General features: G+C 33.8%; 3 protein-coding genes and 1 long non-coding RNA gene across 5 annotated transcripts in view; 2 read left to right on the top strand and 2 right to left on the bottom strand.

Annotated features, from left to right (window-relative positions):
- The first annotated feature begins 697 nt into the window (after positions 1-697).
- Positions 698-3,472, top strand: LOC144554678 (cytokinin dehydrogenase 4-like). Its single transcript, XM_078302991.1, has 5 exons — positions 698-1,511; positions 1,623-1,750; positions 1,902-2,162; positions 2,337-2,599; positions 3,034-3,472. Exons 1-5 carry the CDS (start codon positions 917-919, stop codon positions 3,368-3,370), a joined length of 1,584 nt encoding a protein of 527 aa, XP_078159117.1. The 5' UTR covers positions 698-916; the 3' UTR covers positions 3,371-3,472.
- Positions 3,473-7,355: 3,883 nt separating this feature from the next.
- On the bottom strand, positions 7,356-13,111 carry TCP-1 (T-complex protein 1 alpha subunit). The gene is made up of 17 exons (XM_078302271.1): positions 12,866-13,111; positions 12,660-12,724; positions 12,268-12,357; positions 12,097-12,183; positions 11,945-12,004; positions 11,785-11,835; positions 11,529-11,624; positions 11,357-11,422; positions 10,892-11,109; positions 10,471-10,567; positions 10,103-10,189; positions 9,695-9,829; positions 9,078-9,182; positions 8,787-8,915; positions 8,178-8,281; positions 7,855-7,945; positions 7,356-7,665 (listed from the first exon to the last, which is right to left on the bottom strand). Exons 1-17 carry the CDS (start codon positions 12,936-12,938, stop codon positions 7,579-7,581), a joined length of 1,641 nt encoding a protein of 546 aa, XP_078158397.1. The 5' UTR covers positions 12,939-13,111; the 3' UTR covers positions 7,356-7,578.
- A 4,518-nt stretch (positions 13,112-17,629) lies between these two features.
- Positions 17,630-21,446, top strand: LOC144554260 (uncharacterized). Of its 2 annotated transcripts, XR_013511589.1 has the most exons (3): positions 17,630-17,766; positions 17,950-20,188; positions 21,147-21,446. XR_013511589.1 is itself a non-coding variant. In XM_078302582.1 (2 exons), the coding sequence occupies exon 2, from the start codon at positions 18,082-18,084 to the stop codon at positions 20,053-20,055; it is 1,974 nt and encodes a 657-aa protein (XP_078158708.1). In that variant the 5' UTR covers positions 17,630-17,766; positions 17,950-18,081; the 3' UTR covers positions 20,056-21,446. The 2 variants fall into 2 exon arrangements, 1 of the variants encoding a protein (XP_078158708.1); XM_078302582.1 differs by having other exon boundaries at positions 17,950-21,446.
- Positions 20,049-24,271, bottom strand: part of LOC144554268 (uncharacterized) — a 54,820-nt gene continuing 50,597 nt past the window's right edge. Inside the window, exon 3 of the long non-coding RNA XR_013511590.1 lies at positions 20,049-20,139. This is a non-coding gene — a long non-coding RNA (uncharacterized LOC144554268). The remainder of the gene's footprint in view (positions 20,140-24,271) is intronic.

Raw genomic sequence — 24,271 nt, 5'->3', positions numbered from 1 at the left:
GAGAGAAAAGGTAGAGAGATAAAGAGGAGAGAAAAGGTAGAGAGAATAGCAGGGAGAGCAGCAAATTTGAATAACAGTGGATTTCATTTCATTGGAGAGGGGAAAAAAAATATATTTCAGATGCTCCAGAGTTCTCATTGGACATTGTTTTTCTTCATAGGTTATAGGTATAAATTTATTTTCTTACATTTTACTTCAAAAAAATTAACTTAATTCATACTTACTCTGCTTATGGAGCTCATTATTATAGACTCGTAGATATGTAGAAATTCATTTATTAACATCTTATTCCTCCAAATAAATTAATTTAAAAACAAGATATATAATATAACATATGAAGAATAAAATATAATACACAACTTAATTCTTCTTAAATTTAACGAGCAACTTAACATGATAAAAAAATGCTTAGGCAACAATTTGCGTAATTACCAAACTCAACATAATAAACATAATAATAAAATGATTAGAATTTAGACCAATCCTCACTGATTTTTTTTTCCTGGCCATGCATCTCTACCACAGGTTAAATTCCCACATGGTTCGTAAGCTACGTGGTGGTCCAGGTCCATGACAGTCTCTTTCATGGCTCTTTAGAGTTCACACTGCTTTAACCAACGCATCTCTTCTTTCAAAATAGTAAGTCCAAAAAGGCTCAAACAGTGAGCTTCCATAGGAAACATGTATATACAAAAAATAAAAAGAACAAAGAAATAAAGAAAAGAAAAGGAACACCTGAAGGGTGCAACTCAAGCAGCAGCCATTTCTCTTGTGCTAGTGGTTGACCAATCCACCATTTCTCTCTCTTCCCTCTTCCTTCTTTCTCTCTCTTGATCATGCCTTTAAATCTCCCTCCATCTCTTCCCTTCTCACTTACCTTACCTCTCTAGGAAACCCATTAATTAACTTAAACAACATGTATACACACAACCTTCCTTTCCTCAAGCTCTTCATGCTTCTCTCCCTTAGCGGTTTCGCCATGCACATATCGAACCCGGATCCGCTTGTACCCGCTTCCCTTCAATCCATACACCTGAATGGCCATATCAAATTTGAAAACCTTACCGATTTCTCGCAAGATTTCGGTAATAGGTTTAGCTACGAGCCCTCTGCCGTGTTGTTCCCTGCTTCTATCTCTGACATATCGGCAACGATCAAACATGTGTTTCAACTCGGTGCACAGTCGGGTCTCACAGTTGCAGCAAGGGGTCACGGGCATTCGCTTCAAGGCCAGGCACAAGCACCAGGTGGCATCGTCATACGCATGGAGTCGTTGCGAGGAACCGAAACCCGATTGCATGCCGGAGAGTCACCTTATGTAGATGTCTCAGGAGGTGAACTATGGATCAATGTGCTAAAAGAGACGCTTAAACATGGTCTTGCACCCAAGTCATGGACCGACTATTTGCATCTCACTGTAGGTGGGACCCTATCAAATGCCGGAGTTAGTGGCCAGGCATTCCGGCATGGTCCACAGATTAGCAACGTGCATGAGCTCGTCATCGTTACTGGTTAGAACTTCTTCATTTATGTGCTTTTTGCTTAATAATTGGAATTCAGGTGAAGTTATATATGCTTGGTTTGAGTTTTCTCTAATGAATTGCATGCATGTCAAAGTGCAGGAACAGGAGATACTGTGAAATGCTCAGCTAAAGAGAATTCTGATCTCTTCTATGGCGCTCTAGGTGGTCTAGGACAATTTGGGATAATTACCAGAGCAAGAATTGCACTTGAACCAGCTCCAAAGATGGTAAATTGCAAGAAAAAAAATGCTAAAAAGAAAAGAAAAATACAGAAACAAAAATATAATTACTTATAAGATGTACCTATTCAGTTATATCAGTAGATGCATTTTTGAAACCATAATATTAAACACTTTCTTTTCCAATATTTCTTCATAGGTGAAATGGATTAGGGTTTTGTACTCGGATTTCACGACATTCACCGAGGATCAAGAAATGCTTATATCGATGGAAAAAACATTTGACTATATTGAGGGATTTGTGATCATTAATAGAACGGGTCTAGTTAACAATTGGCGCTCTTCGTTCAAGCCGCAAGACCCGGTTCTGGCAAGCCAGTTTAACTCCGAAGGACAAAAACTATTTTGTCTTGAAATGACAAAGAACTATAATTCCGAGGATGCCGAAACCATGGAACTGGTACGCTAGGTTTTCAAATAAATTCCTAGTACATTCTAAAAAATACTCTACATATTGTGATTTTAAAATGATGATATGCATTATAAGGTACAATAGCAGAGAAAAAAATATATAAATAAATATCTTTCTCATTTATCTATTTTCTTATGATTTTTTTCTGATTTTTTCTGGCAGGAAGTGATTGAATTACTGTCTCGGCTTCGGTACGTCAGTTCGACTCTGTTCCAGTCAGAGGTGACATACATGGAGTTCCTGGACCGGGTGCATGTATCAGAGGTGAAACTAAGGTCACAAGGCCTATGGGAGGTACCACATCCTTGGTTGAACCTCCTCATTCCAAGAAGTAAAATCCATGAATTTGCAAAGGAGGTGTTTGGGAAAATACTAACTGATACCAGTAATGGTCCCATACTGCTCTACCCTGTTAACAGATCCAAGTAATAAATTCAACTTATCTTTTTATCAGTATTATAATATGTTTATTTCATTAACTTTTCCTAGCTACCTTGTTCATTTTCTTTAGTTTGCTTTTGCGTACAAACCTCTGGCTAGGAATTTGGAACTGCATCAAATTTTGAATTTGTTAGCGCTGAAAGTGACGATTTCTAATACGCAAAAAAAGCCGACTTTGACTTCCAAATTCTTCTTTGAGCAGACTTCCAAAACTCTCATATGGAAAATCTTTTCTATAAAGCAATATTGACCAATTTGAATTAGCATCTTTTTAAAGCTTCTAATATTAATCAAATTTTGTTTTTAAAAAAAAAACAGCGACGGGCGACAGCAACCCGAATTCAGTGGCTTCTGATAGTGGAACTCACTCTTAAATTTAAATTAAATAGTATCTAATTAATATATTAATTAATTGCAGGTGGGACAATAGAAGCTCAGTAGTAATACCAGAGGAGGAAGTATTCTACTTAGTAGGTTTCCTTTCCTCAGCTCCATCACCTTCATCACTATCTTTAGAAAAAAATGAGAATCTGGAAATTGCATTGCAAAAGAACAAAGAAATAGTAGAATTTTGCCACAGTGCAAATATTGGGATGAAACAGTACCTACCCCACCATAGCACACAGGACGAATGGAGGGCCCACTTTGGGGATAAATGGGAGACATTTTGTAGGAGAAAACAAGCCTATGACCCCCTTGCTATGCTTGCACCGGGACAAAGGATCTTTCACAAGGCACCACTGCCCCTGTTGTGACACTGCACATGATCATGATCTATGATTAGATTAAATTATTCTTCTTCATCTTATATGCATAGCATATAATTTATTAAACATGATAGATAAGATATATATATATATATATATATATATATATATATATATATATATATATATATATATATATATATATAAATGATTGTAGATTATGAAATGTACAAAGCCATATATATATCTCAGATGGAAAGAAAGGTTGTTAGTTACTTGAAATTTTTGCAAGGGGAAGAACCGTTGAGAATTTGCGGTTAGCGCCTTTTTTTCGGGGATTTCGCAGGGTTAGTTAATGAACTAACTATATGGAATTGTACTCTTTAGGTAATAACTGTAAGATGTGACATAAGTATAAATAGTACTATTTTCTGATGATTATGTTGTATTTGTACCTGAGCAGCTGATTAATTAATTCTCTGCTCCTTGGAATATAGATTTTCAATAAAACAATTCTTGGTGTGTTTTTAATAAATAGAAAAAAGCATGACAAGTAAAACATATTCTATAAAAAATGCCTTTCTCTCACTTAAATGTGGCTGGCAAGTACTATTCTTCTCTTATGAGTTATGATCAATCATGAAACAGAGCCATGTGCAATTCACTATATATTCAAGTTAACATAATTAAATACAATCCATAATTTATCTTGGATTGTGAATACTTTCATGAGCTGGGCTGAACTCATATTGCATATATTTTTTTCATAACTTTTTTTTTTCAGGACAATAGAAGTTTTTAATTAAATATTAATTAAGATGGAACACTGTGTCTTTAATGAATAAAAGGGAAGGCTCAAGTTTAAATACCAATCTAAATACCTTCAATAATCTTGACTAATTAAGTTTTAAGGACCAACAAATTAAATAAGGTAACACCAACTTCCAACTTGAAAATAACATGTGATGCAAACAGGTTATTTCCAAAGAGCAACTTGAAATGAAAACGATGTTTTATGTCTCTTTCTTTCATAGGGGATTTGTGCTTTATTTGTTTGTGAAGAACTCAACATTATTATCAAAACAGGATTCGATTTGTCGCGTTATTCTGAAATTTTATTGTTGATTTGTTGTCTAATTTTGTTCTTCTATGGAACTAAAGCATGATTGTGACTTGGTTCGACACATCCGGCTGATGAGATTTATGTACAGGATTAACCAGACAAGTAGATTAAAGCTAAATAAGATCCTCAAATGCTGTCAAAAATTGATTTGATTTGTAATCTGCAAATATATTGTGGCCATAAGTCATGTCTTTTGAAATGATATCTTTATAAAAAAAATGTATTAGTAGTAACTTTCATTAAATATTGAGTACAATTTGATATCTTATATTTAATTACTTCTCTTTGGTGCTTAGTCACAATTAAAATAATTACCTCTTGACTGTCTGCTTTCTTGAAAGCATGTTGTTTTGCTAATTTAAAATAAAGAAAAACCAAAATTTAAACAACTGAATGATGAACAGTTTATTTCCATAGATATTTGTATCTTTTGTGCAGCATGTGGTTAGGAGTGATAAAAAGGAGCTTGTTATGAGAATAAAGAGAAAGGTGTAGGTCTGATGCCCATCGGACCTAGTTTGGTTCTGATGGGCAGATATACCGTCTAATTTGCTTCAGGATTTGTGCGCACGAATATTAAAGCAGACGCGAAAGTTCTGACGCGAATCCTAAAACCAATCTGACGGTGATTGAACCCGTTGGAACTAAAGTAGGTCCGATGCCCATCGGACCTACTCTGTTTCCGAGAATAAATCATATTTAAATCTTGATCTACTTTTAAGGCTCAACTGTTTTGAGCACTTTCAGTTTTTATTCTGTTTTAATTTACCAATTTCTACTTTAGGTTACAAACCTTGTAATCGAACTTTCAATCAAATATGGGCTGGACCCCTATTTTTACTCAAAAAAAATCATATTTAAATCAAGTTCACTCAAACATTGTGGATTTATTGTAAAAAGGAAGGCTCAAGTTTCACCATTCTAATTTAAAACAAGATATCTCAAACAATCCAGAAAAAAAAGAAATAAGGGCCAACAAATTAATTAAAAGTTATGAGCTGATATTTTAAGATTAAAAGCCAATGGACATGCATAACAGGTTATTTACAAAAGTCAACTTGAATTGAAACGATGTTGCATGAAACTTTCCTTCATAGGAACTTGGTTTTCTATTTGTTGGTGAAGACATGAAGAACCCAACATGTATGATCAAATTAGTTTGTCATCAAAATTATAATCAGAGAAATATTGATTCCATGATTGAATGCATTTTGTGTGCCTTTTTCTTTTGCCCTGCAAGTATTGTTATGTAATATTCATGCTGTTCTAATGTTGCTAAATGACCAGTCTTTAAATGCAGTTCTAAGCTGCAGATGCAACAAAAGATGAAAAAACAGAACACCAGATGCAACAACTATATAATTTAATTACATATCTATTGTGATATTTGAGGAAACTAAATATAAAGAGACCATGAGCTTCTTTGGACTATAACTGTGTGATAGGCTTATGGATCCAGTTCATAATAGTAGAGAGATGAATCAGTGCTCTGTGCTAAGATCTAAGGAATCAATTACCTAGTCAAGTTTGTCTAATCAAGACCCTCTATATTTCTCAATTTATTATTATTTTTTATATAGCTTTTCTTTTTTACTAATCAGTTCAAGTTTGCTTGTAAAATTATTTGTAATACCAAAAAAATGTTTGTGAAAAAAATTAGTTTGAGTGTTAAATATTTCTTTCATACAAATAAAAAATGAAATTATGTACTACCCTAATCAATATTTCTTTCACAACAAGTAAAAGGTATTATGTTATTGAATGCAGACAGGGGTTGAAGTAGTATACTCAAAGTTTGCAGGGACAAAAGTTGAACTCAATGGGGATAAAATATCTTATTCTAAAGGAGGATGACATACTAGGTTGCTTTGAAGATGTGAAAATTTTAAAACCTTCTGGTGATCAAGTTCTCATTAAAGTTAGTTTTTGCTGGTATTTAAATCTATCTGAGGCCAAGAGTATGGCTGAGTTTTAAAATTCTAATATGTTAGATTGCATGCACAGGTTGCACAAGCAGAAGAGCAGATAGCAAGTGGTTTGCTTTGGACAGAGGCCTCCAAAGAAAAGCAATTTATTGGAACATTAACTTGTTTTTTTTTTTTTTTATTCTACTGGAATGTAGTCTTCGGCTCGTTTTATAAGGCTTATATTTGCCATTATAAATTTAACGTTTGGGAAACAAATTAATTTATATCCTTGTAACTTGGGAAAAATGTCTTGCCAATTTATTTAAAGAAAAACTTATATTTTACCAATACAATTTATTCAAGTTCCATAAACACAGACCAAATAAATAAAATAATAATGACCAACAAGGTGGTGGGAACGGATCCTCTAAACTAAACCAATCTTTGGGTCTTGAATCGGGACTGTCCTATTCAAATTCGTCACTCAAAATTGCTTCGCGATCCAAATTCATGTGTGCACTCCACTTCAGATAGATTATCTCGGATTCAAATCGGACGGTCCTAATTTAAAACCCAATCTCTGGGTTAGTTCACTGGGTCTGAACTCCAAGTTGGTTGGGGAAACACCAATATCAAACTTGAAAAGGCTTTGAGATTAATATATAAAAAAATTAAAAGGTCCTGAAGCTAGACAGTCCACAACCCATAAAATACATATTTAATTCGTTTTTATAGTTTGACTTGTGCGAAACAATTAATTAGTCTGCACCAATAAAACAACCAAACTTTGTTCTTAGAGAAATTCTAAATATAAATTATTAGTTAGATGTCTGTTTATTTCAACTACTTTTATTTATTACTTTCAGATTGAGATTTCAAGTTTACAAGTCAATATATGAATAATTGTCAATTTAACATGTATTCAGCTCTGAATCAAAAACTTTCACATTATCAGAGTCCTGACGTAATGCCTGTTGCTTTCAGAGGAATAAACTAAAACAGATGGCAGTGTACAAAATTCCACTATAAATAGAAAGCAAATATAGAGATGAACAACTACATGGTTTTCAGACCACAAAAAAGAGTAACAAAACACAAGCACTCTGAACTAGGCTAAAATAAGAACCTCTCCAAAAGGCAAATCATACTGTGTCAAAATCAAGAGGTGTACATTCCATCCGAAGATTTTAAAACAAACAAAAATGCAAACCGTAAATTAGTAATATCTAATCATCTTCGGGACCTTGCTCGTCCTTGGCAAGCTTGATCATATCATCTATCCTAAGAATTGTTATGGCTGCTTCAGTGGCAAACTGTGTCACCAAAGAAAAGGGGGAGATTATTAAACAGCAAAAATTAAGTTCGAAATTTTCTTCATTAAAATCCCAGTAAATGTTTAATCATCTGACTTTGATAGTGACATTTCTACCCGATGGTATATATACAATTTTCTTGTGTTTGTCACAAAAAAAAGATAAAATTAAAGCTGCAGTAAAACGGACCTGAATAATCTTTACTTTGCTCATAGCTGGTTCGATAACTCCAGCTTCCAGGTTGTTGCGGATTGTACCTTTTACAAGATCAAGACCCATGCTGCATAGAATATTTTAAATTTTAATATAATGAGTAAATCAGTGTTCCCCTGAACACCAGCAAATCGAGGTACTCAATAGGAATGATTGAATCATCAATTTTCCACATGTTAGAAAATTTCAAGGAAGGATTTTAATGTTATATAGACTTTTACTACAACAGTCAAATTTCTTCAACAAGTAAGAAATTTTCTAATGAAAAGGAAGAAGAACATTTAAATTGAATTATCAACCTTGAATAATGTTGCTTATCAGCCTTTGTTTGGGCAGTGTGGTGGTAAGCACGAAGCTTTGCAACAAGTTCGGTTGCATCCTTGGCAGCGTTGACAGAAAGAACCTGTCACCATCAATTTTCGAAAATTAATATAAAAATTGTATGGCTCGGACATACCAAAACCTAACCAAGTACAACCAAATATAGATATCAACAAGAGTGAGGCTAGTATGCATAGCGCATATTGGTCCATACTAGGGATCAATATCTCCAAACAATCGATCTGAACCGTTCAACATGATCTCCATATTAAAATGTACTTGTAGATCAAATTTTATATTTTTTAGAATATTTTTACAATTTTTTTTAATAGACAGGAAAACACTTGATCTAAAAGAATCTAGATCATTCAAAAGGAGTGATTTTCTACCTAACTAAAAACAAATAGTACAAAAATTCTAAAAAATGTAACATTTAGTTTGCAAGTACATTTTCATATGGAAATCATGTTGAACAGTTCAGATTGACTATTTGAACAATGAATATCAAAATATTGATCCGTAGTACGGACCAATCTGCCCTATGCATAGTACCATACCCTCACTCTATGAACATATATCCCAAGTACCTTTGGAATGACTAAAAGAGCTTCAGCAAACTCAGCAATAGCAAGTTGCTCTCTGGAGCCGAGGGTTGTTGCCAGATACTCCAAGTACACAGAGAGTGCCGCCTCGACTGCACCACCACCTGCTACAACCTGTACAAACAAAAACGTTTACCTCAGATAACTTTATTGGAATGCACTAGATTAAGCTATATAAAGAACATCATTTGGACTTTCAGGAGAAAATCTTTGCAATGCATATGGAACTCTGAAGTATGTTAACTACTAATCATGAATTAATAAAGGTAAGCATACCGCATTTGATTCCAATGTTCTCTTCACAATACACAAGGCGTCATGCAAAGATCTCTCAACCTCATCAAGAAAGTAGTCATTAGGGCCTCTCAATACCAAAGAGACCTGCTCAAACAACATGAATTAGAGGTTGAAAAGACTGCACATCAGTAAAAGAAAGGGATTGCCAAAAAAACAACTACACACTGCATAAAAATTACTCAATTTTTTTGTTAGCTATGAAGATAACCATCACCCCATCAACACCTCCACAAGAAAAAATAAAGGAAAGAAAAGCCTACTAAATTGTCAGACTTGGTTGATATCCTACCATTTATTGAACCCCTTTAACAACATTTCTACTACCCATTGAAGGGATCTAAAGTAAGAAATAACAAGAAAAACCTTGTAAAATGAGTAGAAATGGTTTATTCAATGAATCTGAATCTAATTACCATTATATTCCAAATAACTCACACAAGTTGGAAACGACGGTACTTTTTCAAAGTCATAAACCCAGTCTTTAGAAGGGACAAACTTTCGTATTAATTGAACCACCTTTTGGATATTGAGCAATGGACTTTTGCACAAAAAAAAGGGGTAAAGTAAACCGGGTAAAATAGCTAATGAGAACTAACCGCACTAGTGTTTTTCGTGCCCTTGACCATGACTACATCATCATCTGCTATTCTTTCCTCTACAACTTCATCAGCTTGCCCCAAGAATGAGGAATCAAAGGTCTCTTCTCCTTCCATGTCAGCAAAGGTAGTCACCTGTTTCAATACTCGAAACAATCAATTCAAATTATAAGTTGCTCTAAGATGAGAACTTTAGACCACAAGATGAAATATTTTTTAATATGTTGATGGTGATATAGGACACATACCACAGTTGCACTAGTGGGATAGACTTGAATTGGAATGGTTTACATCCTTGTTATCATGAATTACTTTCCAAATTAAAAAAAATAACCACGAGTCTAATTCCATGGTCAAGCGTTTAAAAGAAAATACAATGGTCATGATAAATAGATATTGGACTCATACCACAGTAGCACCAGTGGCTTTGGCAACATGACGAAGATCCTCCTTACGCACACGCCTCACGGCTATAGCTCCAGCTTCCACAAAGTACTGAAATTGTGATTTAAAAACCAATCACAAATGAGTTCCATACTTTGTCATAGTCAAAATTCAATTTTTTTGCTACTTAATCATCTGCCAGAAAAATACTACACTGAGATATTCCAATGAGAAACAACATTACAACAACAATCAAAACGCAAGGCTAATATATCTTGCATTGCACATAAAAGCAGGTCTGGTTAGACTTCTGATTCTGGCATAATCACTTTTAGATTGATGAATTTAAAAATAAAAATAAAAACAAGAGCTAATCACTTATATGCACTTGCCTTGAGTGACATATCATCAATTCCCTTGGTTGTCAACACCACATTAGCTCCAGATTTCAAAACTTTTTCAATCCTCTCCTTTGTTATATCGGATTCTCTGCAAGATGCCATAAGTTAGTATCGTAGTCTACCATTATCAGGTAACAGAGTACAATCAATCAATCTCCCAAAATGCAAAAAAATCATCCAGCATGATATTCAATCTGGAGTATTTAGTTGTAGCAACTTTTACCTTTATCAACCTTAATCAAACATATAAAAATGGGTAAAGATATCGACAGAGCACTTTTTGCTTCATACAGCACAAGACTCATATGCAGTGCTGTTTTTGGTCTACTGTTTGTTCGGTGCATGAAGCAAAAACTGCTCTGCCAATATCTTTACCCTACAAAAACAAGCCATGAAAGAGAACAAAATTCACCTCTGACGAATTTTTTCGAGTTCCCTGGGGTCTGTGACCAGGACTTGAACCCCCATCTGCATCTTGGTTTTCATGAGGTTGAAATCAAGACAAGCAATTTTTGCTGGTGCGACTCTAGTAGGCATTCCCTGTGCAGCCCGGCCGGTGTTGAGAGCATAACCCTTCATCAAATAGCTTTCTTTTGCACCCAATCCATGTGCTTTCAATATGTTTATTCCCTTCAGAAAAGAAAGAAAGAAAGAAATGGATATTTCAACATTTGGATGGGTAAATAAGGCATTGTGAGTTTTCTAGTTCTTTTAAGATTTAATAGTTTATGAAGAAGACCGAGTGAGAATCTAAATGGAAAGAGCTTTCAAGATGACCTATAAAATAAAAATTAAAATAAATTTTAAAAAAAGTTTCTGAAACTAGGTTCAACTAGATCAGGGTTTGTATTTGAAAATAAGTAGTATTAGCACTGACCTTGATTGGATATTTGACATCTCCCTTGGCAGTAGTAGTTTTCACAGATAGAACAGCATCAACCACCTAAAATAACAAAAATGATGGCATAAGTTTACTGCAAAGCGGAATTAATAAAAAAATGATTTTAAGAAAAAGATAAACAAAAACTATGAGAGTTTTGAAAGCTCACTAGACTAGCATAAAAATCACTGTCACTAGCAATCAGCTTAGAAGACATGCTTGTCTTTGCACAGTTTATCAGGGAATCCTTGCCAAGCTTTTCTACCTAAAGAAATCATAACAACAATTTTCATAAGCTAATTCAAATTCTGTGCACTAAACTTCAATGAAACGTTAATAAAACCATTTAACTAACTCCAGGCGTGCTGATCCTTGATCAAATAAAAGTTACACATGTTATTAACAAAATATTGAAGAATTAATACCTTAGTAGCCAACTTCTCTTCAACATACTTACATGCCTCCCGCATGGCCAACTGCCACAATCAGATAAACAATTAAACATCAAAACACAACTTATGTATATATATAGAACATACCTGCAAAATTAAATTTAAATTTATGGCTGGACAATAGACAGATTACCCTATAGCCACTGATGATAGATGTGGGATGAATTTTGTTCCTCACAAGCTCATTTGCTCTCTGCACCAGGAAAAAAATAAGAAAAAAATATTAAGACATGACAAATGATGCAGGGAATATTTAACTGAAATGCAATTGTCTAAAATCACAACCTTAAGCAATTCAGCAGCTACAATGACAACAGATGTGGTGCCATCTCCAACTTCGCGATCTTGAAGCTCAGCCAACTCAACAAGAACCTAAATTTGAAATAAAATATGGTTCTAGCACATGAGAAAGACACATTTAGCCAACAAAAAAGAGACTACTAATTGAAATCATACCTTGGCAGCTGGATGCTCGACTTCTAGCATCTTGAGTATAGTGGCACCATCATTAGTGATGGTGACATCACCGATGTCATCAACCAACATCTAAAACGCAGTCAATTAAGAATATTATTAGTTAGACCTTCAATTAAAAATATACAGAGAAACAAAAGAGAGGTATAAAGATGTTAAGTACTTGTTTTGTTAACAAAAACGAACCATTTGGTGCCAGATTACTGAGAGAAATATCTTAACTGAAGCTGATATAACCATAAATGAGAAGATCATTTGGTAATGTTTTTTAGTCACGCAACAGTTGGGTTAAGTACACAATTTACCCAAATACGAATTACTTGGTTTGCCCAAATCAGTTCTATCAGAAAAATAATTCAAAATTATATACAAACCTTATCAAGGCCAACGGGACCAAGAGATGACTTGACGATATTGGCCACAGCTTGACATGCCATCACTGGAGTAAGAAAAAACAATAAAACAAGTCAAACAAATCAAGCACTAAAACACAGTATAAACACATTTCCCGCACGGATCTCGCATTGTGCGCGATTTCTACACCGATTTCATTCAGAGAAAGAGGCTTGCCATTACTCACCGTTTTGCGTACGAACACCTTCGCCGGACTGGCGCTCGCCGAGTATGTCAGGCGTCTGAGATGCGAACGACATTTCTGAATCTACGAAGAAACCCAAACCCTAACCTTACACTGGATTCGAGGTCTAGGAAGGAGATCAAGGGAGATGGAGAAAGAGAAAGGCGCGCTCTGGAGAGTTCGAGGGGGTAATGGCGCTCGATCGTTGCGTCGTAGTAGGGTTTTGGGTGTGTTCTCTTTCTGATACTTCTCTCTCGTAAAATTTACATTATAGGCCTTTTACAGATATTTTGGGCCTCATATTGGGCCTATTCATTTTTTAAGAGTTGGGCTATTTATGCTTTGAAAAATGTACTCATTTTACTTTCTGTTCGTATTTTTATTTTTAAAATTTAAATATCGGATTAAAAAAATTAATATATTTTTCATATTAAAGTTTATTTGAAGATCAAATTTTATATTTTTTAAAATATTTTTGCTATTTAAAAAAAAATTAGTTGTTTTTAACAATTTTTTACTAACTTTTTTACCATATTAAAACATTGATTTTAAAAATTCTAAAAAAATAACAAAAACATTCAAAAAAAATAAAATTTGATCTTCAAATACATTTTAATATAGAAAATATATATAACTTTTCACATCAAATATTTGAATTTTTCAAATACGAGCGAAAAGTAAAACGGACACTTTACTTCTCAAAGCATCATAGTCCAACTCATATTTTAATATTTCGATGATTATTTTCAACTCCATACATACATCATACATGATAACACAGAACTTCAAGCATAAATGAACCACGGTTGGCTTTTGAACATGAGTAACTTGTGAGTGTATTGTTATCATAATATTGATGAATAAACTCATCCACTTCCAATTTATATATCATTTTGCTTGAAATGATAGTAAAACATTTGGATGGTTTTTTTTCATTAAAAACAATGAAAACAGATATTGGTAAAAATACAACAATTATAACTAGATGGAACTAAACACTACAAAATATTGGAGGAAAACAATATCAAAAAATGCATATAACAAAATCAGGTAAATATAACTTGATAAGATATAGTAATAAAAGCTGATGGTAATTAGGTAATAAAATATGATTTTTGTTCTAATACTGGGCAGATAAGCACATGAACAAAAATTATAAATGAATATGACTGGCATTAATATATCGAATAATTAAAATACTATTTTCTAATTATAATATATGTTATTTTTATACTTAAAAGTTGTGAAATGCTAGCTTAAAAAATACACATTTTCAATTTTAACTCGAATTTTATTCTTATTTCAAAAACTGTTTTTGTCTGGATTTTTTTTGGAATCCGTTAAATGTCACTTTATTATAAGTAAATAAATCAATTTTAGAAATTTCATAAAATCTATGTTAAATCTCGTTTCATATTGATTCGCAAATTGCATAAAGTTGGCCAAAAATAAAGAATTTTAAAATTGCAAATGATTCAAAATCAAGTTAACTGTTTCTTTGATTTAGTCCAGGATTACAATAATATTAGAAAATTCAACGGCTATAATTAAAGATCAAATTTCTATTGACGGGGTTCGAGAACATGCATCAAAAATACGAATTGAAAATGTGCATTCTAGCAGTTTGTTCAGTCGAGAATGATCTTGCATATCTGTTGTCATGTGACTCATTTGGTATGTATTTATGTAATTAAAAAATAAATCAGGTGTCATACTAATTTTTACGATGAATAAAAAGAAATACAAATATACTTTAAAATCGTTAGATGTGGTAACAATAGCATTGATGGTCTTTATATCACTCAGAAAATTAATTTTAATCAATTTGAAATTGAGACAAAAAATTGTATATCTTAATTTTTTATTATAACTGTGGTTATCTGAGTATGTTATAGTCTTGTTATTATTGTTATTTTCTTTTGTTTATTCTGAGAGAAAAAAAAATTGTTTTCTTTTGTTTATTTTGTTAATGGCATTTTTCTTATTGTTATGGGGTGTGAGGAGCGTATTAATGGTTTCTTTGTTGCTTTATATTCTTGTTTAGTTGGACATATTTAAGATTAATTAAACTTGAAAACTCAAGCAAATTAATGAATAAAAAAATTACATGATATATAAGAAATCTCTTTACACTATAATGAATTATTCATACCTAATGTTTAGAACAAATGAACTAAAAATAATATAAAACTATTAAAGTCCCTTAAAAACAATAAAATGATTAGAACAACAAATAACATATGCGAGCTAGCCACCATATCTTCTTTAACTTCAGTTAATTAAAACTATTAAAAGATTGAAACCAAAATCTAATTTGTATTCACATTTCTCGTATCATTACCACAATTTTTTGAAACATATCATAGTTTATGTGAAATGATCGATTGCCAAAATAGCATAGACCATTTTTTAAAAACTTGGAGTTGTACTTAGGGATGTTCATCTTATCAAACTAAACAGAACTAGGCAAACTAAAGTTATAATTCGGTTTTAAAAATAGAACCGAACTGAATCAAAGTTTTATTTCGGTTTCTCCGGTTTGTTCGGTTCAAACCGAAATATATTATTTTTTATTTAAAACAATTGATTTATAATAAACCAAAGTATATTAAGAAATAAACCGGATATTAAGAAATAAACTGAAGTATTTAAAGCAATTGATTAAGAAATAAACCGAGGTGGTCCGGATCAAATTCATAATATATAAAAGTTCAGTTGGTTCGGTTATTTCGGTTTTGAAAATTTTCAAACTGAACCGAACCAAGTTATAATTCAATTTTAAAAAGCAAACCGAACCGAACCATTAAACCGAAAAAACCGAATCATTTGATCTGAACTAATTCGGTTCAGTTCAAAACCGAATAAACCGGACCCAATGAACACCCCTAGTTGTACCTTGCTTGCTCATAAATTAGATTCATCCTCCTCTTATTTCATTGATGATGTGGTAGGTAACTCATGAAATGTTGTCACGCGAAAATTAACAAAACTTATGGGATTGTTTGAGCTTTGAACAGTGAAAAAAAAAGAAAAAAGAAAAATATACAACTATATCTAATATAACCAAATTATGATGAATTTGTTGCTGGCTTTTAAGCATGGTACAAAATCATAAATCTACCTTGTAGAGATCACATCTAACGGTTTGGATCGACGATTTGAACTTTAAAAATGTAGAAAATAATTGTGAAAACTTGTTGTAAGTCAAAAATTATTTTAACTTGATCCCTTCTCTTCTTACTCAATATGGAAGTTCTTTATTTCCAGTTTTTAATTCCACTATTTCCGAATAGTACTTGTGTGTGATAATACTAAGGGGTTTTTTTTTTGCATATATTTCTAATAAAAGACAAAAGAAGATGAGTGCAGAGTGCAGAGTGCCAGAGTCTAATATTTTCAACCAAATTTCGAATACACATAGACACCTAGGTTTAATAATACATATTTTTTTTAGCAGATAGTTATGAAATATATAATTAAATGGTTAGTTGTTTTCAAATATATTGACCATATTATTATTATTTAAACATTTAGCTAGCTTTGTTAAAATTTTCTATATTATTTTAAAATATATAGTTATAAACTTATAACAGTGACGTGTTTGATGATAGCACGAAAGTCACATAAATTGTTATCATTATACTTTCATATTATTTCTTAAAAAATAGCTAAGTGTTTATGATAATATTTTTTTAAAATAATTAGGTTAATTTTAAAAACACACAATCAATAAATATTTTTTATAATTATATATTAGAAGTGATTTACTTATCATTAAAAAAAATTGTATATTGAAGTGAGTAGAACTACGGTATTCTTAAGTTCACCAAGTTCTTTTGTGAATTCAAGTTTAAAATCCATCGAATCAGCTTTAAACAACAAATCTGAACCGTTAATACTTGCATACTTACGAGTGATGTGTCTACATGTAAAAAAAAAAATTTAAATTAATTTTGCATAGAGTCAAGTGGTAAAAAAACATTCAAAAAATGAATGCATTAAATTTTTTTTATTAACTTTCTAATTTTGACTGCTTTACTTTATACTAAATTAATTTGAATCTTTAAAATTTTGAATATTCACATGTAGACGCAACACTCGTGAGGTATACGGGTTTCAATGATTCAGATTCATCATTTGAAGCCGATTTGACAGGTTTTAGACTTGAGTTCACCAAGAGGTTTGGTGAACTTAGGCCGTGCTCCAATTAGAGGTACGCGGGGGCAGAGAAAGGAAAAAACAATATGCGTGGAGGAGAATGCAGGTGCGATTTGCCCGATAGTTTCCTCTGCTCCAGAAGAGGAAGCGGAGGTAAAAGTCTACTGTTCGGAGAGAAAAGAAAGATCACAAAGCATTGATTTTTGAGAACTTTTATCACTTTCAAATTAGAGTGTAAAAACATTGTTCAGTCGCCTTCTTTTCCTTTCAGGCCTGTTTGGCTGCTCTCCACAAAATACTATTCACGTGGGAAAAATAAAATTCACTCAGACTGAATTTTTTTTCCCACATAAACAGTAAATTTCAGTTCAAAAATTTCTTATTCCTATTCTCATTCCCACCGTGCAGCCGAACGGACCCTTTATAAGAATTTTCTCTCTCGTTTGTGGAGCACAGCCTTAACAACGCCCTATTCTACTCTATTGTAGTAGGAGTATTCCTGCGATATCGCAGAAAATAGAATACTTGTAGTCAATTCAAAATTAATTTTGTACTTACGTAGAACAAGGTTCACTTTACAAAGGATTTGTGCCAGATTAAAATGAACTACTCAGATCTCATTCCACATGGTCGCACCGCACTATCAGTTTCCCTCACCTCGGATTGAGGAATCCAAGGATACCGAGCAAAGAGATTTTACGAACTTGGTCGAAACCGAGCTCCTTCGGAACACTCCTCTCCGTCAGGTATGGTCCCTGATTCTCACCCCTCCACCCTTCTCCCCCCCCTCTCTCTCTCTCTCTCTCTCTCTCTCTCTCTCTCTCTCTCTACCTGTGTAACTTCGTTTTTCAAATTTTAATTTCAGCTATCAAAGCTTTTTTCAAAATAACTAATTTCTTGTACAATATTTGTTATGTATTCGTTGATAGGTGCTGAATGTTGCTTCGGATTAGCTTGGTATTCGTTTTTGCTTCCATATCTTGATTACAAGTTAATCAAAATCAGCACAAATTAAGAGTCCAAAAGCATTTGCCGTGGTACTGACTAAGTAATCCTGGGCAATGGGGACCCGCCAATTAGAATCGTTTGTAAGAGAGCGCTGTAGATCGGGCACCCTTACTGTCCCTGAAGCAGGTCGCCTGTTTGACAGGCTGCTGGCCACCAGAGACCCAGCCCCGTCCATCTATCCTTTCAATCATCTCTTCACGGAACTGGTTCGCATGAACAACGTAACCAACCATTACGTGACTATCTTTTCCCTCTTTGACCGACTGACCCAAAATAAGCATGTCTCACCCGACGTCTGCACGTATGGCATCCTGATAAACTGCTGTGCCCGAGTGGATCGGGTCGGATTTGCTTTTGTTTTACTCGGACGATTTCTTAAGGTCGGACCCGGGGTTCATTCGGATGTATTCAATCCATTACTAAAGGGTCTTTGTAAGGATAATAGGATCCATGAGGCTGCAGCCATAGTGCTCGATAAGATGCCTAAGTTGGGTTGCACACCTGATCTCTTCTCCTATAACACTCTTATGAGTGGGTTGTGTAAGATGGGACAAATTGAGAAGGCAGAGGAACTCTTGGATTGCATGGTTTCTAAAGGGCTTCAACCTGATGCTGTGACCTATAACACTCTCATAGACGGGCTGTGCAAGAAAGGAGAAATTGACAAGGCCAAGGAACTCCTGGATTACATGGTTTCTAAAGGGCTTCAACCTGATGCTGTGACCTATAACACTCTCATAGACGGGCTGTGCAAGAAAGGAGAAATTGACAAGGCCAAGGAACTCCTGGATTACATGGTTTCTAAAGGGCTTCAACCTAATGTTGTGACCTATAACACTCTCATTGATGGGCTGTGCAAGAAAGGGCTGCTAGACAAGGCAACACAGATGCTGCAGTGCATGATTTCCAAAGGCCTTGAACCGAATGTTGTAACCTACACTGCTCTCATGGATGTGCTATGCAAGAAAGGAGAAATTGGGAAGGCAGAGGAACTTCTAGATTACATGGTTTCTGAAGGGCTTGAACCTAATATTGTGACCTATACCACTCTCATAGACGGTTTGTGCAAGAAAGGACTGCTAGACAAGGCAACACAGATACTGCAGTGCATGATTACCGAAGGTCTAGAACCGAATGTTGTGATTTACAATGCTCTCATGGATGTACTATGCAAGAAAGGGGAAATTGAAAAGGCAGAAGAACTCCTCGATTTCATGGTTTCTAAAGGGGTTCAACCTGATGTTCTGAACTATAACATTCTCATTGATGGGCTGTGCAAGAAAGGGCAACTGGACAAGGCAAACCAGATGGTGCAGTGCATGATTTCCAAAGGCCTTGAACCAGATGTTGTGACTTTCAGTGCTCTCATGGATATGCTATGCAAGAAAGGAGAAATTGAGAAGGCTGAGGAACTCCTTGATTTCATGGTTTCTAAAGGGGTTCAACCTGATATCGTGACCTATACCATTCTCATTGATGGGCTGTGTAAGAAAGGGCTACTTGACAAGGCAAACCAGATGGTGCAGTGCATGATTTCCAAAGGCTTTGAACCGGATCTTGTAACTTACAATGTTGTCATGGATGTACTGTGCAAGGAAGGAGCAATTGAGAAGGCAGAGGAACTCCTAGATTTCATGGTTTCTAAAGGGCTTCAACCTAACGCCGTGAACTATAACACACTCATAGATGGGCTGTGCAAGAAAGGGCAACTGGACAAGGCAAACCAGATGGTGCAGTGCATGACTTCCAAAGGCCTTGAACCAGATGTTGTGACTTTCAGTGCTCTCATGGATATGCTATGCAAGAAAGGAGAAATTGAGAAGGCTGAGGAACTCCTTGATTTCATGGTTTCTAAAGGGGTTCAACCTGATATCGTGACCTATACCATTCTCATTGATGGGCTGCGTAAGAAAGGGCTACTAGACAAGGCCGAGCAGGTGCTGCAGTGCATTATTTCCAAAGGCCTTGAACCAGATGTTGTAACCTACAATGCTCTTGGATACACTGTGCAAACAAGGAGAAATTAAGAAGGCGGAGTAACTCCTGCATCACATGGCTTTGGAAATCCCAACCATAGCAAAGGGAGCACAGTCAGAAAAGAAGCATTTAACCTGGAGACAAAGGCTGCTATAAATCATATGCAGTGCTGATGGCAAATTGGTATTGATTTCTTTTGTTTGAGTCACTATTCTTCATGCTTAAATTTTAAATAATCAGGAACAATATATGGGTCAGTGGTATGCCTCGTACAACTTGGAAACCATCATGTGTTGTACCATTCAGACAATTACTATTTGTATGAAATGACATGTGTTGCACTCTTGTATGAAAGGCCCTTGTATCAACATACTTTGATGGTATAAGGTTGCTCATAAATGCTATTGAGATGAGCTTATCCATGCGGTTCAATAGTTCAGTAATAGATTTCTAGTCTAGATTGTCCCGAATTTCAGGTGCCAACCTAAGGTGGATCAGGAAGTGCTGACTTGTTGCTAAGTCAGTACAGACCAGGTACAAGTATATACTCCTACATGTTTAAAAAAATAAATAATATATTTTCCTACTTGACTGATACTCTTCCAATCATAAACCGGTGCTGAATGTGCATAATTTTGCCCGGTTCCATAAAATTTTGAATAATGATTAGTTGGAAGGACTTGGGAAATGACTCCAAATGCTGAAATTATTGATCATGTCAACAAAGATACATGATTAATGAATTTGATTTGAGTGTTGAAATCAAATTACCATTTGGCCCCATTTGTGAGGAAAATTTTGGTAGTCTTACGAAATGCATCTGCCTGTATATTTTTATCTTATGTCATATGAAGTTGTATAATCATTGGGCTTTAATTCAAGGGTCAAAACCAGTCATGACCATTACTGCTAAATGCTATTTCTTTAATCTGAAAATTTGAACATAAAATGACATTATATTAGTTGGTATTGGCTTATAGATACTTCACATAACAAACACTAAAATTATATTAATTTGAACCTAGATATTACAGAAAAAAAAATGCACGAAAGAGCAGATCCTAGCTTGATAACAATCATTCATTTACTGTTCTACTCAAGACACTAACTTTGCAATATTATGTTTCTGACGAGAATCAAGGTATGACAAAGGATCAGGGTTCTGTAGTCTTATGTTGTTTGTTTGCTCATGGTCGTTGGATCAGGCTTCTATAGTCTCAAGTTGTATTGGTGTGTTTTTTTGAACCAGTCAACGAGCACTGATTATTAAAAGTGTCTAGCGAAAGCCGATTAAGACTGAAAAGGCCAGTATTAGAAGTTGTACTGGTGTTTTGACTTCAGGATTTGTTATGTTGCTGCCAGCAAACATAACTAGTTTCTTTTTGCTTAGGAATTTAGAGATGTAATGTACTATGGAATGTAATCAGGCACTGCTTTGGTCTTGTTGATTTGTCTTGCTTCTCTTTTCTTTTTCTTTTTCATAAACCAGCCTCAATTTTACACAATTTTAGCTCTTGTGGACTTTTCTTTATAAAAAATATTTGTCTATAAATTAAAGGGTTAATTGCTTGTGTACCCGTTAAAACTTCTCTAATTTTAATTTCCTCATCAAAATCTGAATATATCTTATGTTACTGTCTAAATTTGAAATTTTTTTTTTTCATATTTCCCCTCTTCTTTGTTTAATAAAAATAGTCTTACCTTTACTTAGAAAATTAAAGTAATCTTTTTACCCTTCTCAATGAATTTGACACATTCTCTCTCTGTTTTTCCTTAGAAAGGGCAATAATATAACCAACTGATTTGCCAGTACAAATTAAGGAGACTACTTTATCCTTCTTATTAACTAACTTTTCACTTTTAAACATGTGTTTAACAATCCAGTGCAGTGCAATACTGCATTACAGCTTTTATTTTTAGTTTTTACCTTTAAGCATTGTACTGCATTGTATTATTACAAACATATTGCTTAAAAGAGAGAAGCTCTAGCATCTTCATAGTTTGAAATTTGTGTGGTTGGCTTTTAGGCCAGTTGGATGCGGGTCTTTATATGACTTATTTGAGGATTGATTTAACAGTTGGTTTTAAGTGTGATGATACATGGATAATTAAAGTTGATGAGAGTATTGAGACTTGTTGTTCTATGTGCAGAAGGTGCTTTGTTATACAGCTGGTGGTAATACTGTACCACTACCGGTATAATTAAATGAGTATGACAAATTTTTATTTTGGGCTGTTTGTTGTGGTTTTTTTTAGTTGGAGTTGTCAACTGTGTTAAATTTACTGATTAATGTCATTATTTCAATTTTGATATGAGACATGGAGATGCAGGTTAGAATAATGGCAATAGTCTGTTCGGAATTTCGAATCGGTTTGCAACGACAGTTCAAAATCACTACGATGTAGTTGCAATTTGAATCGGACATTTGATAATTTATATCAAAACATTAACAAAATATTTCTTCTAATTGTCTCTATTTATCAAAACAGGGGGGATCGGACATACAGAGAAGAGGAGAGTGTTTTTCATATTATTTCTGTATGCGTGGATACAAGAATTAAAGTTATAATGTTTCTGGATAGAGATCAGATTAATTGTTTGAGAAAGAGTGAGGATTAAATAGGAATTGGAAATAAGAATGATGCGGTGATTAAAAGGCCTGGGTTTTGTGAGAATAATTAATTTGTATTAATAGAAAAAGTATTACTAAAGTAGTATAGAGTTTGAGATTTAAAAATAAAGATAATAGAATTAAATATAATTTTAATTAAAATTTATATTATTCCGAATTTATTTTAAATACATAGTAGTGTTGTATTAATAAAATATGGAATTAAAATACCTATAATCTTTATTATATTATGAAAAATGCTTTATAAGCATAAATAATGATGGCTCAATTTTTTCGAGATGTTACAAATGTTCTCAAGTTCATCAAGTCTCTTTGTATATTTAATTCTAAAATCTATCGGAATAATTTCAAACGATGAATCCAAACTAGTAAAACTGATCTATCTTACCAGTGATATATATACGTGCGAAAATTTTAAATTTTAAATTAATTCAGTATAAAGTCGAGCAGTTAAAATTAAAATGTTTCTAAATTAATTTTAGTTCATTCATTTTTTTTAATATATTTTTACCACTAACTCCATACAAAATTAATTTAGAATTTTAAAATCTTTACATGTATGTGTATTATTCGTCGTTTGAAACCAATCCAATATATTTTAAAATTAAGTTTACAACAGAGTTCGATAAACTTAAGAACACCTTAATTCTACTCATACATTTCATCTCCAAATCTGACCGTTGAATTGGTATATATATTGCTCTTTCTCTTCTCAATTTAGTAACATTAGACTTAGGCTATGCTCCAGTAATTGTATTAGAGAGGGAGGGGAGGGGATGGGAGGGGAAGGGTTGGAAAGGGAGGGGACATTTGCAAGGAGTTACTTGCTCCAGTAATCTCAACGGAGGAAGAGAAGAGTCCAAGTACAATATTTTAATTTCACTTGAATATTATCTAAAATGACTAATTTACCCTTATATAGAAAAGTTTGTGTATTTCTGCTAGGAGGAAATCGAAAAGGAGAAGGGTAGATTCCATAATTGTTAATGGTGGGCCCCTTTTTCCTTTGGCTACACCCCAAATCGGGGGTGAAAGATTTCATTGCTATAGGGTGAGGCGTTAACTCTCTGTGTCGTTCCCTCCCTTTCGATTTCATTTTCTGGAGCGGGTGAATTTCAATTTGTTCCTCCCCGTCCCCTCCCCTCCCCTCCCCTCCCCTCCCTTCAATTGGAGCACAGTCTTAAAGAGCAACTTCTTTAAATTACAAAGAGTTATGTTTGCATATATCTCCTCAAAGTATGGATGATATTCAATTCGTATTTGATTTGTATTGAAAAATTAGATGTGAATATCCGATATCTCAATATTCGTGTGGATATGAATACTGATATAGTTTTACATTTCAATTACCTTTATCCGAATAGTAGATATATATCATATATTTTAATATATATTATAAAAAATTATGTTATTTACTACTATTATTAAATAATTATTTTGAAATTTAGTATATTTTTAATATTATTTAATAAATATCCGATCCGATCTATATCCATATTTCTATCCATATCCAAATCTATCTAATATCCGCTCTGTTCGTATCCAAAAAAGAAAAAAATAAACATGATTTTACACTTTTACCACTATCCGCTTCGTATTCGCTCCATTTGCACTCCTAAGATGAGTGCAAAGC

Source organism: Carex rostrata, chromosome 5 (genome assembly GCF_964058835.1).
Source record: "Carex rostrata chromosome 5, lpCarRost1.2, whole genome shotgun sequence".
Taxonomy (NCBI): domain Eukaryota; kingdom Viridiplantae; phylum Streptophyta; class Magnoliopsida; order Poales; family Cyperaceae; genus Carex; species Carex rostrata.
This window is presented reverse-complemented; position numbering and strand designations above follow the sequence as displayed.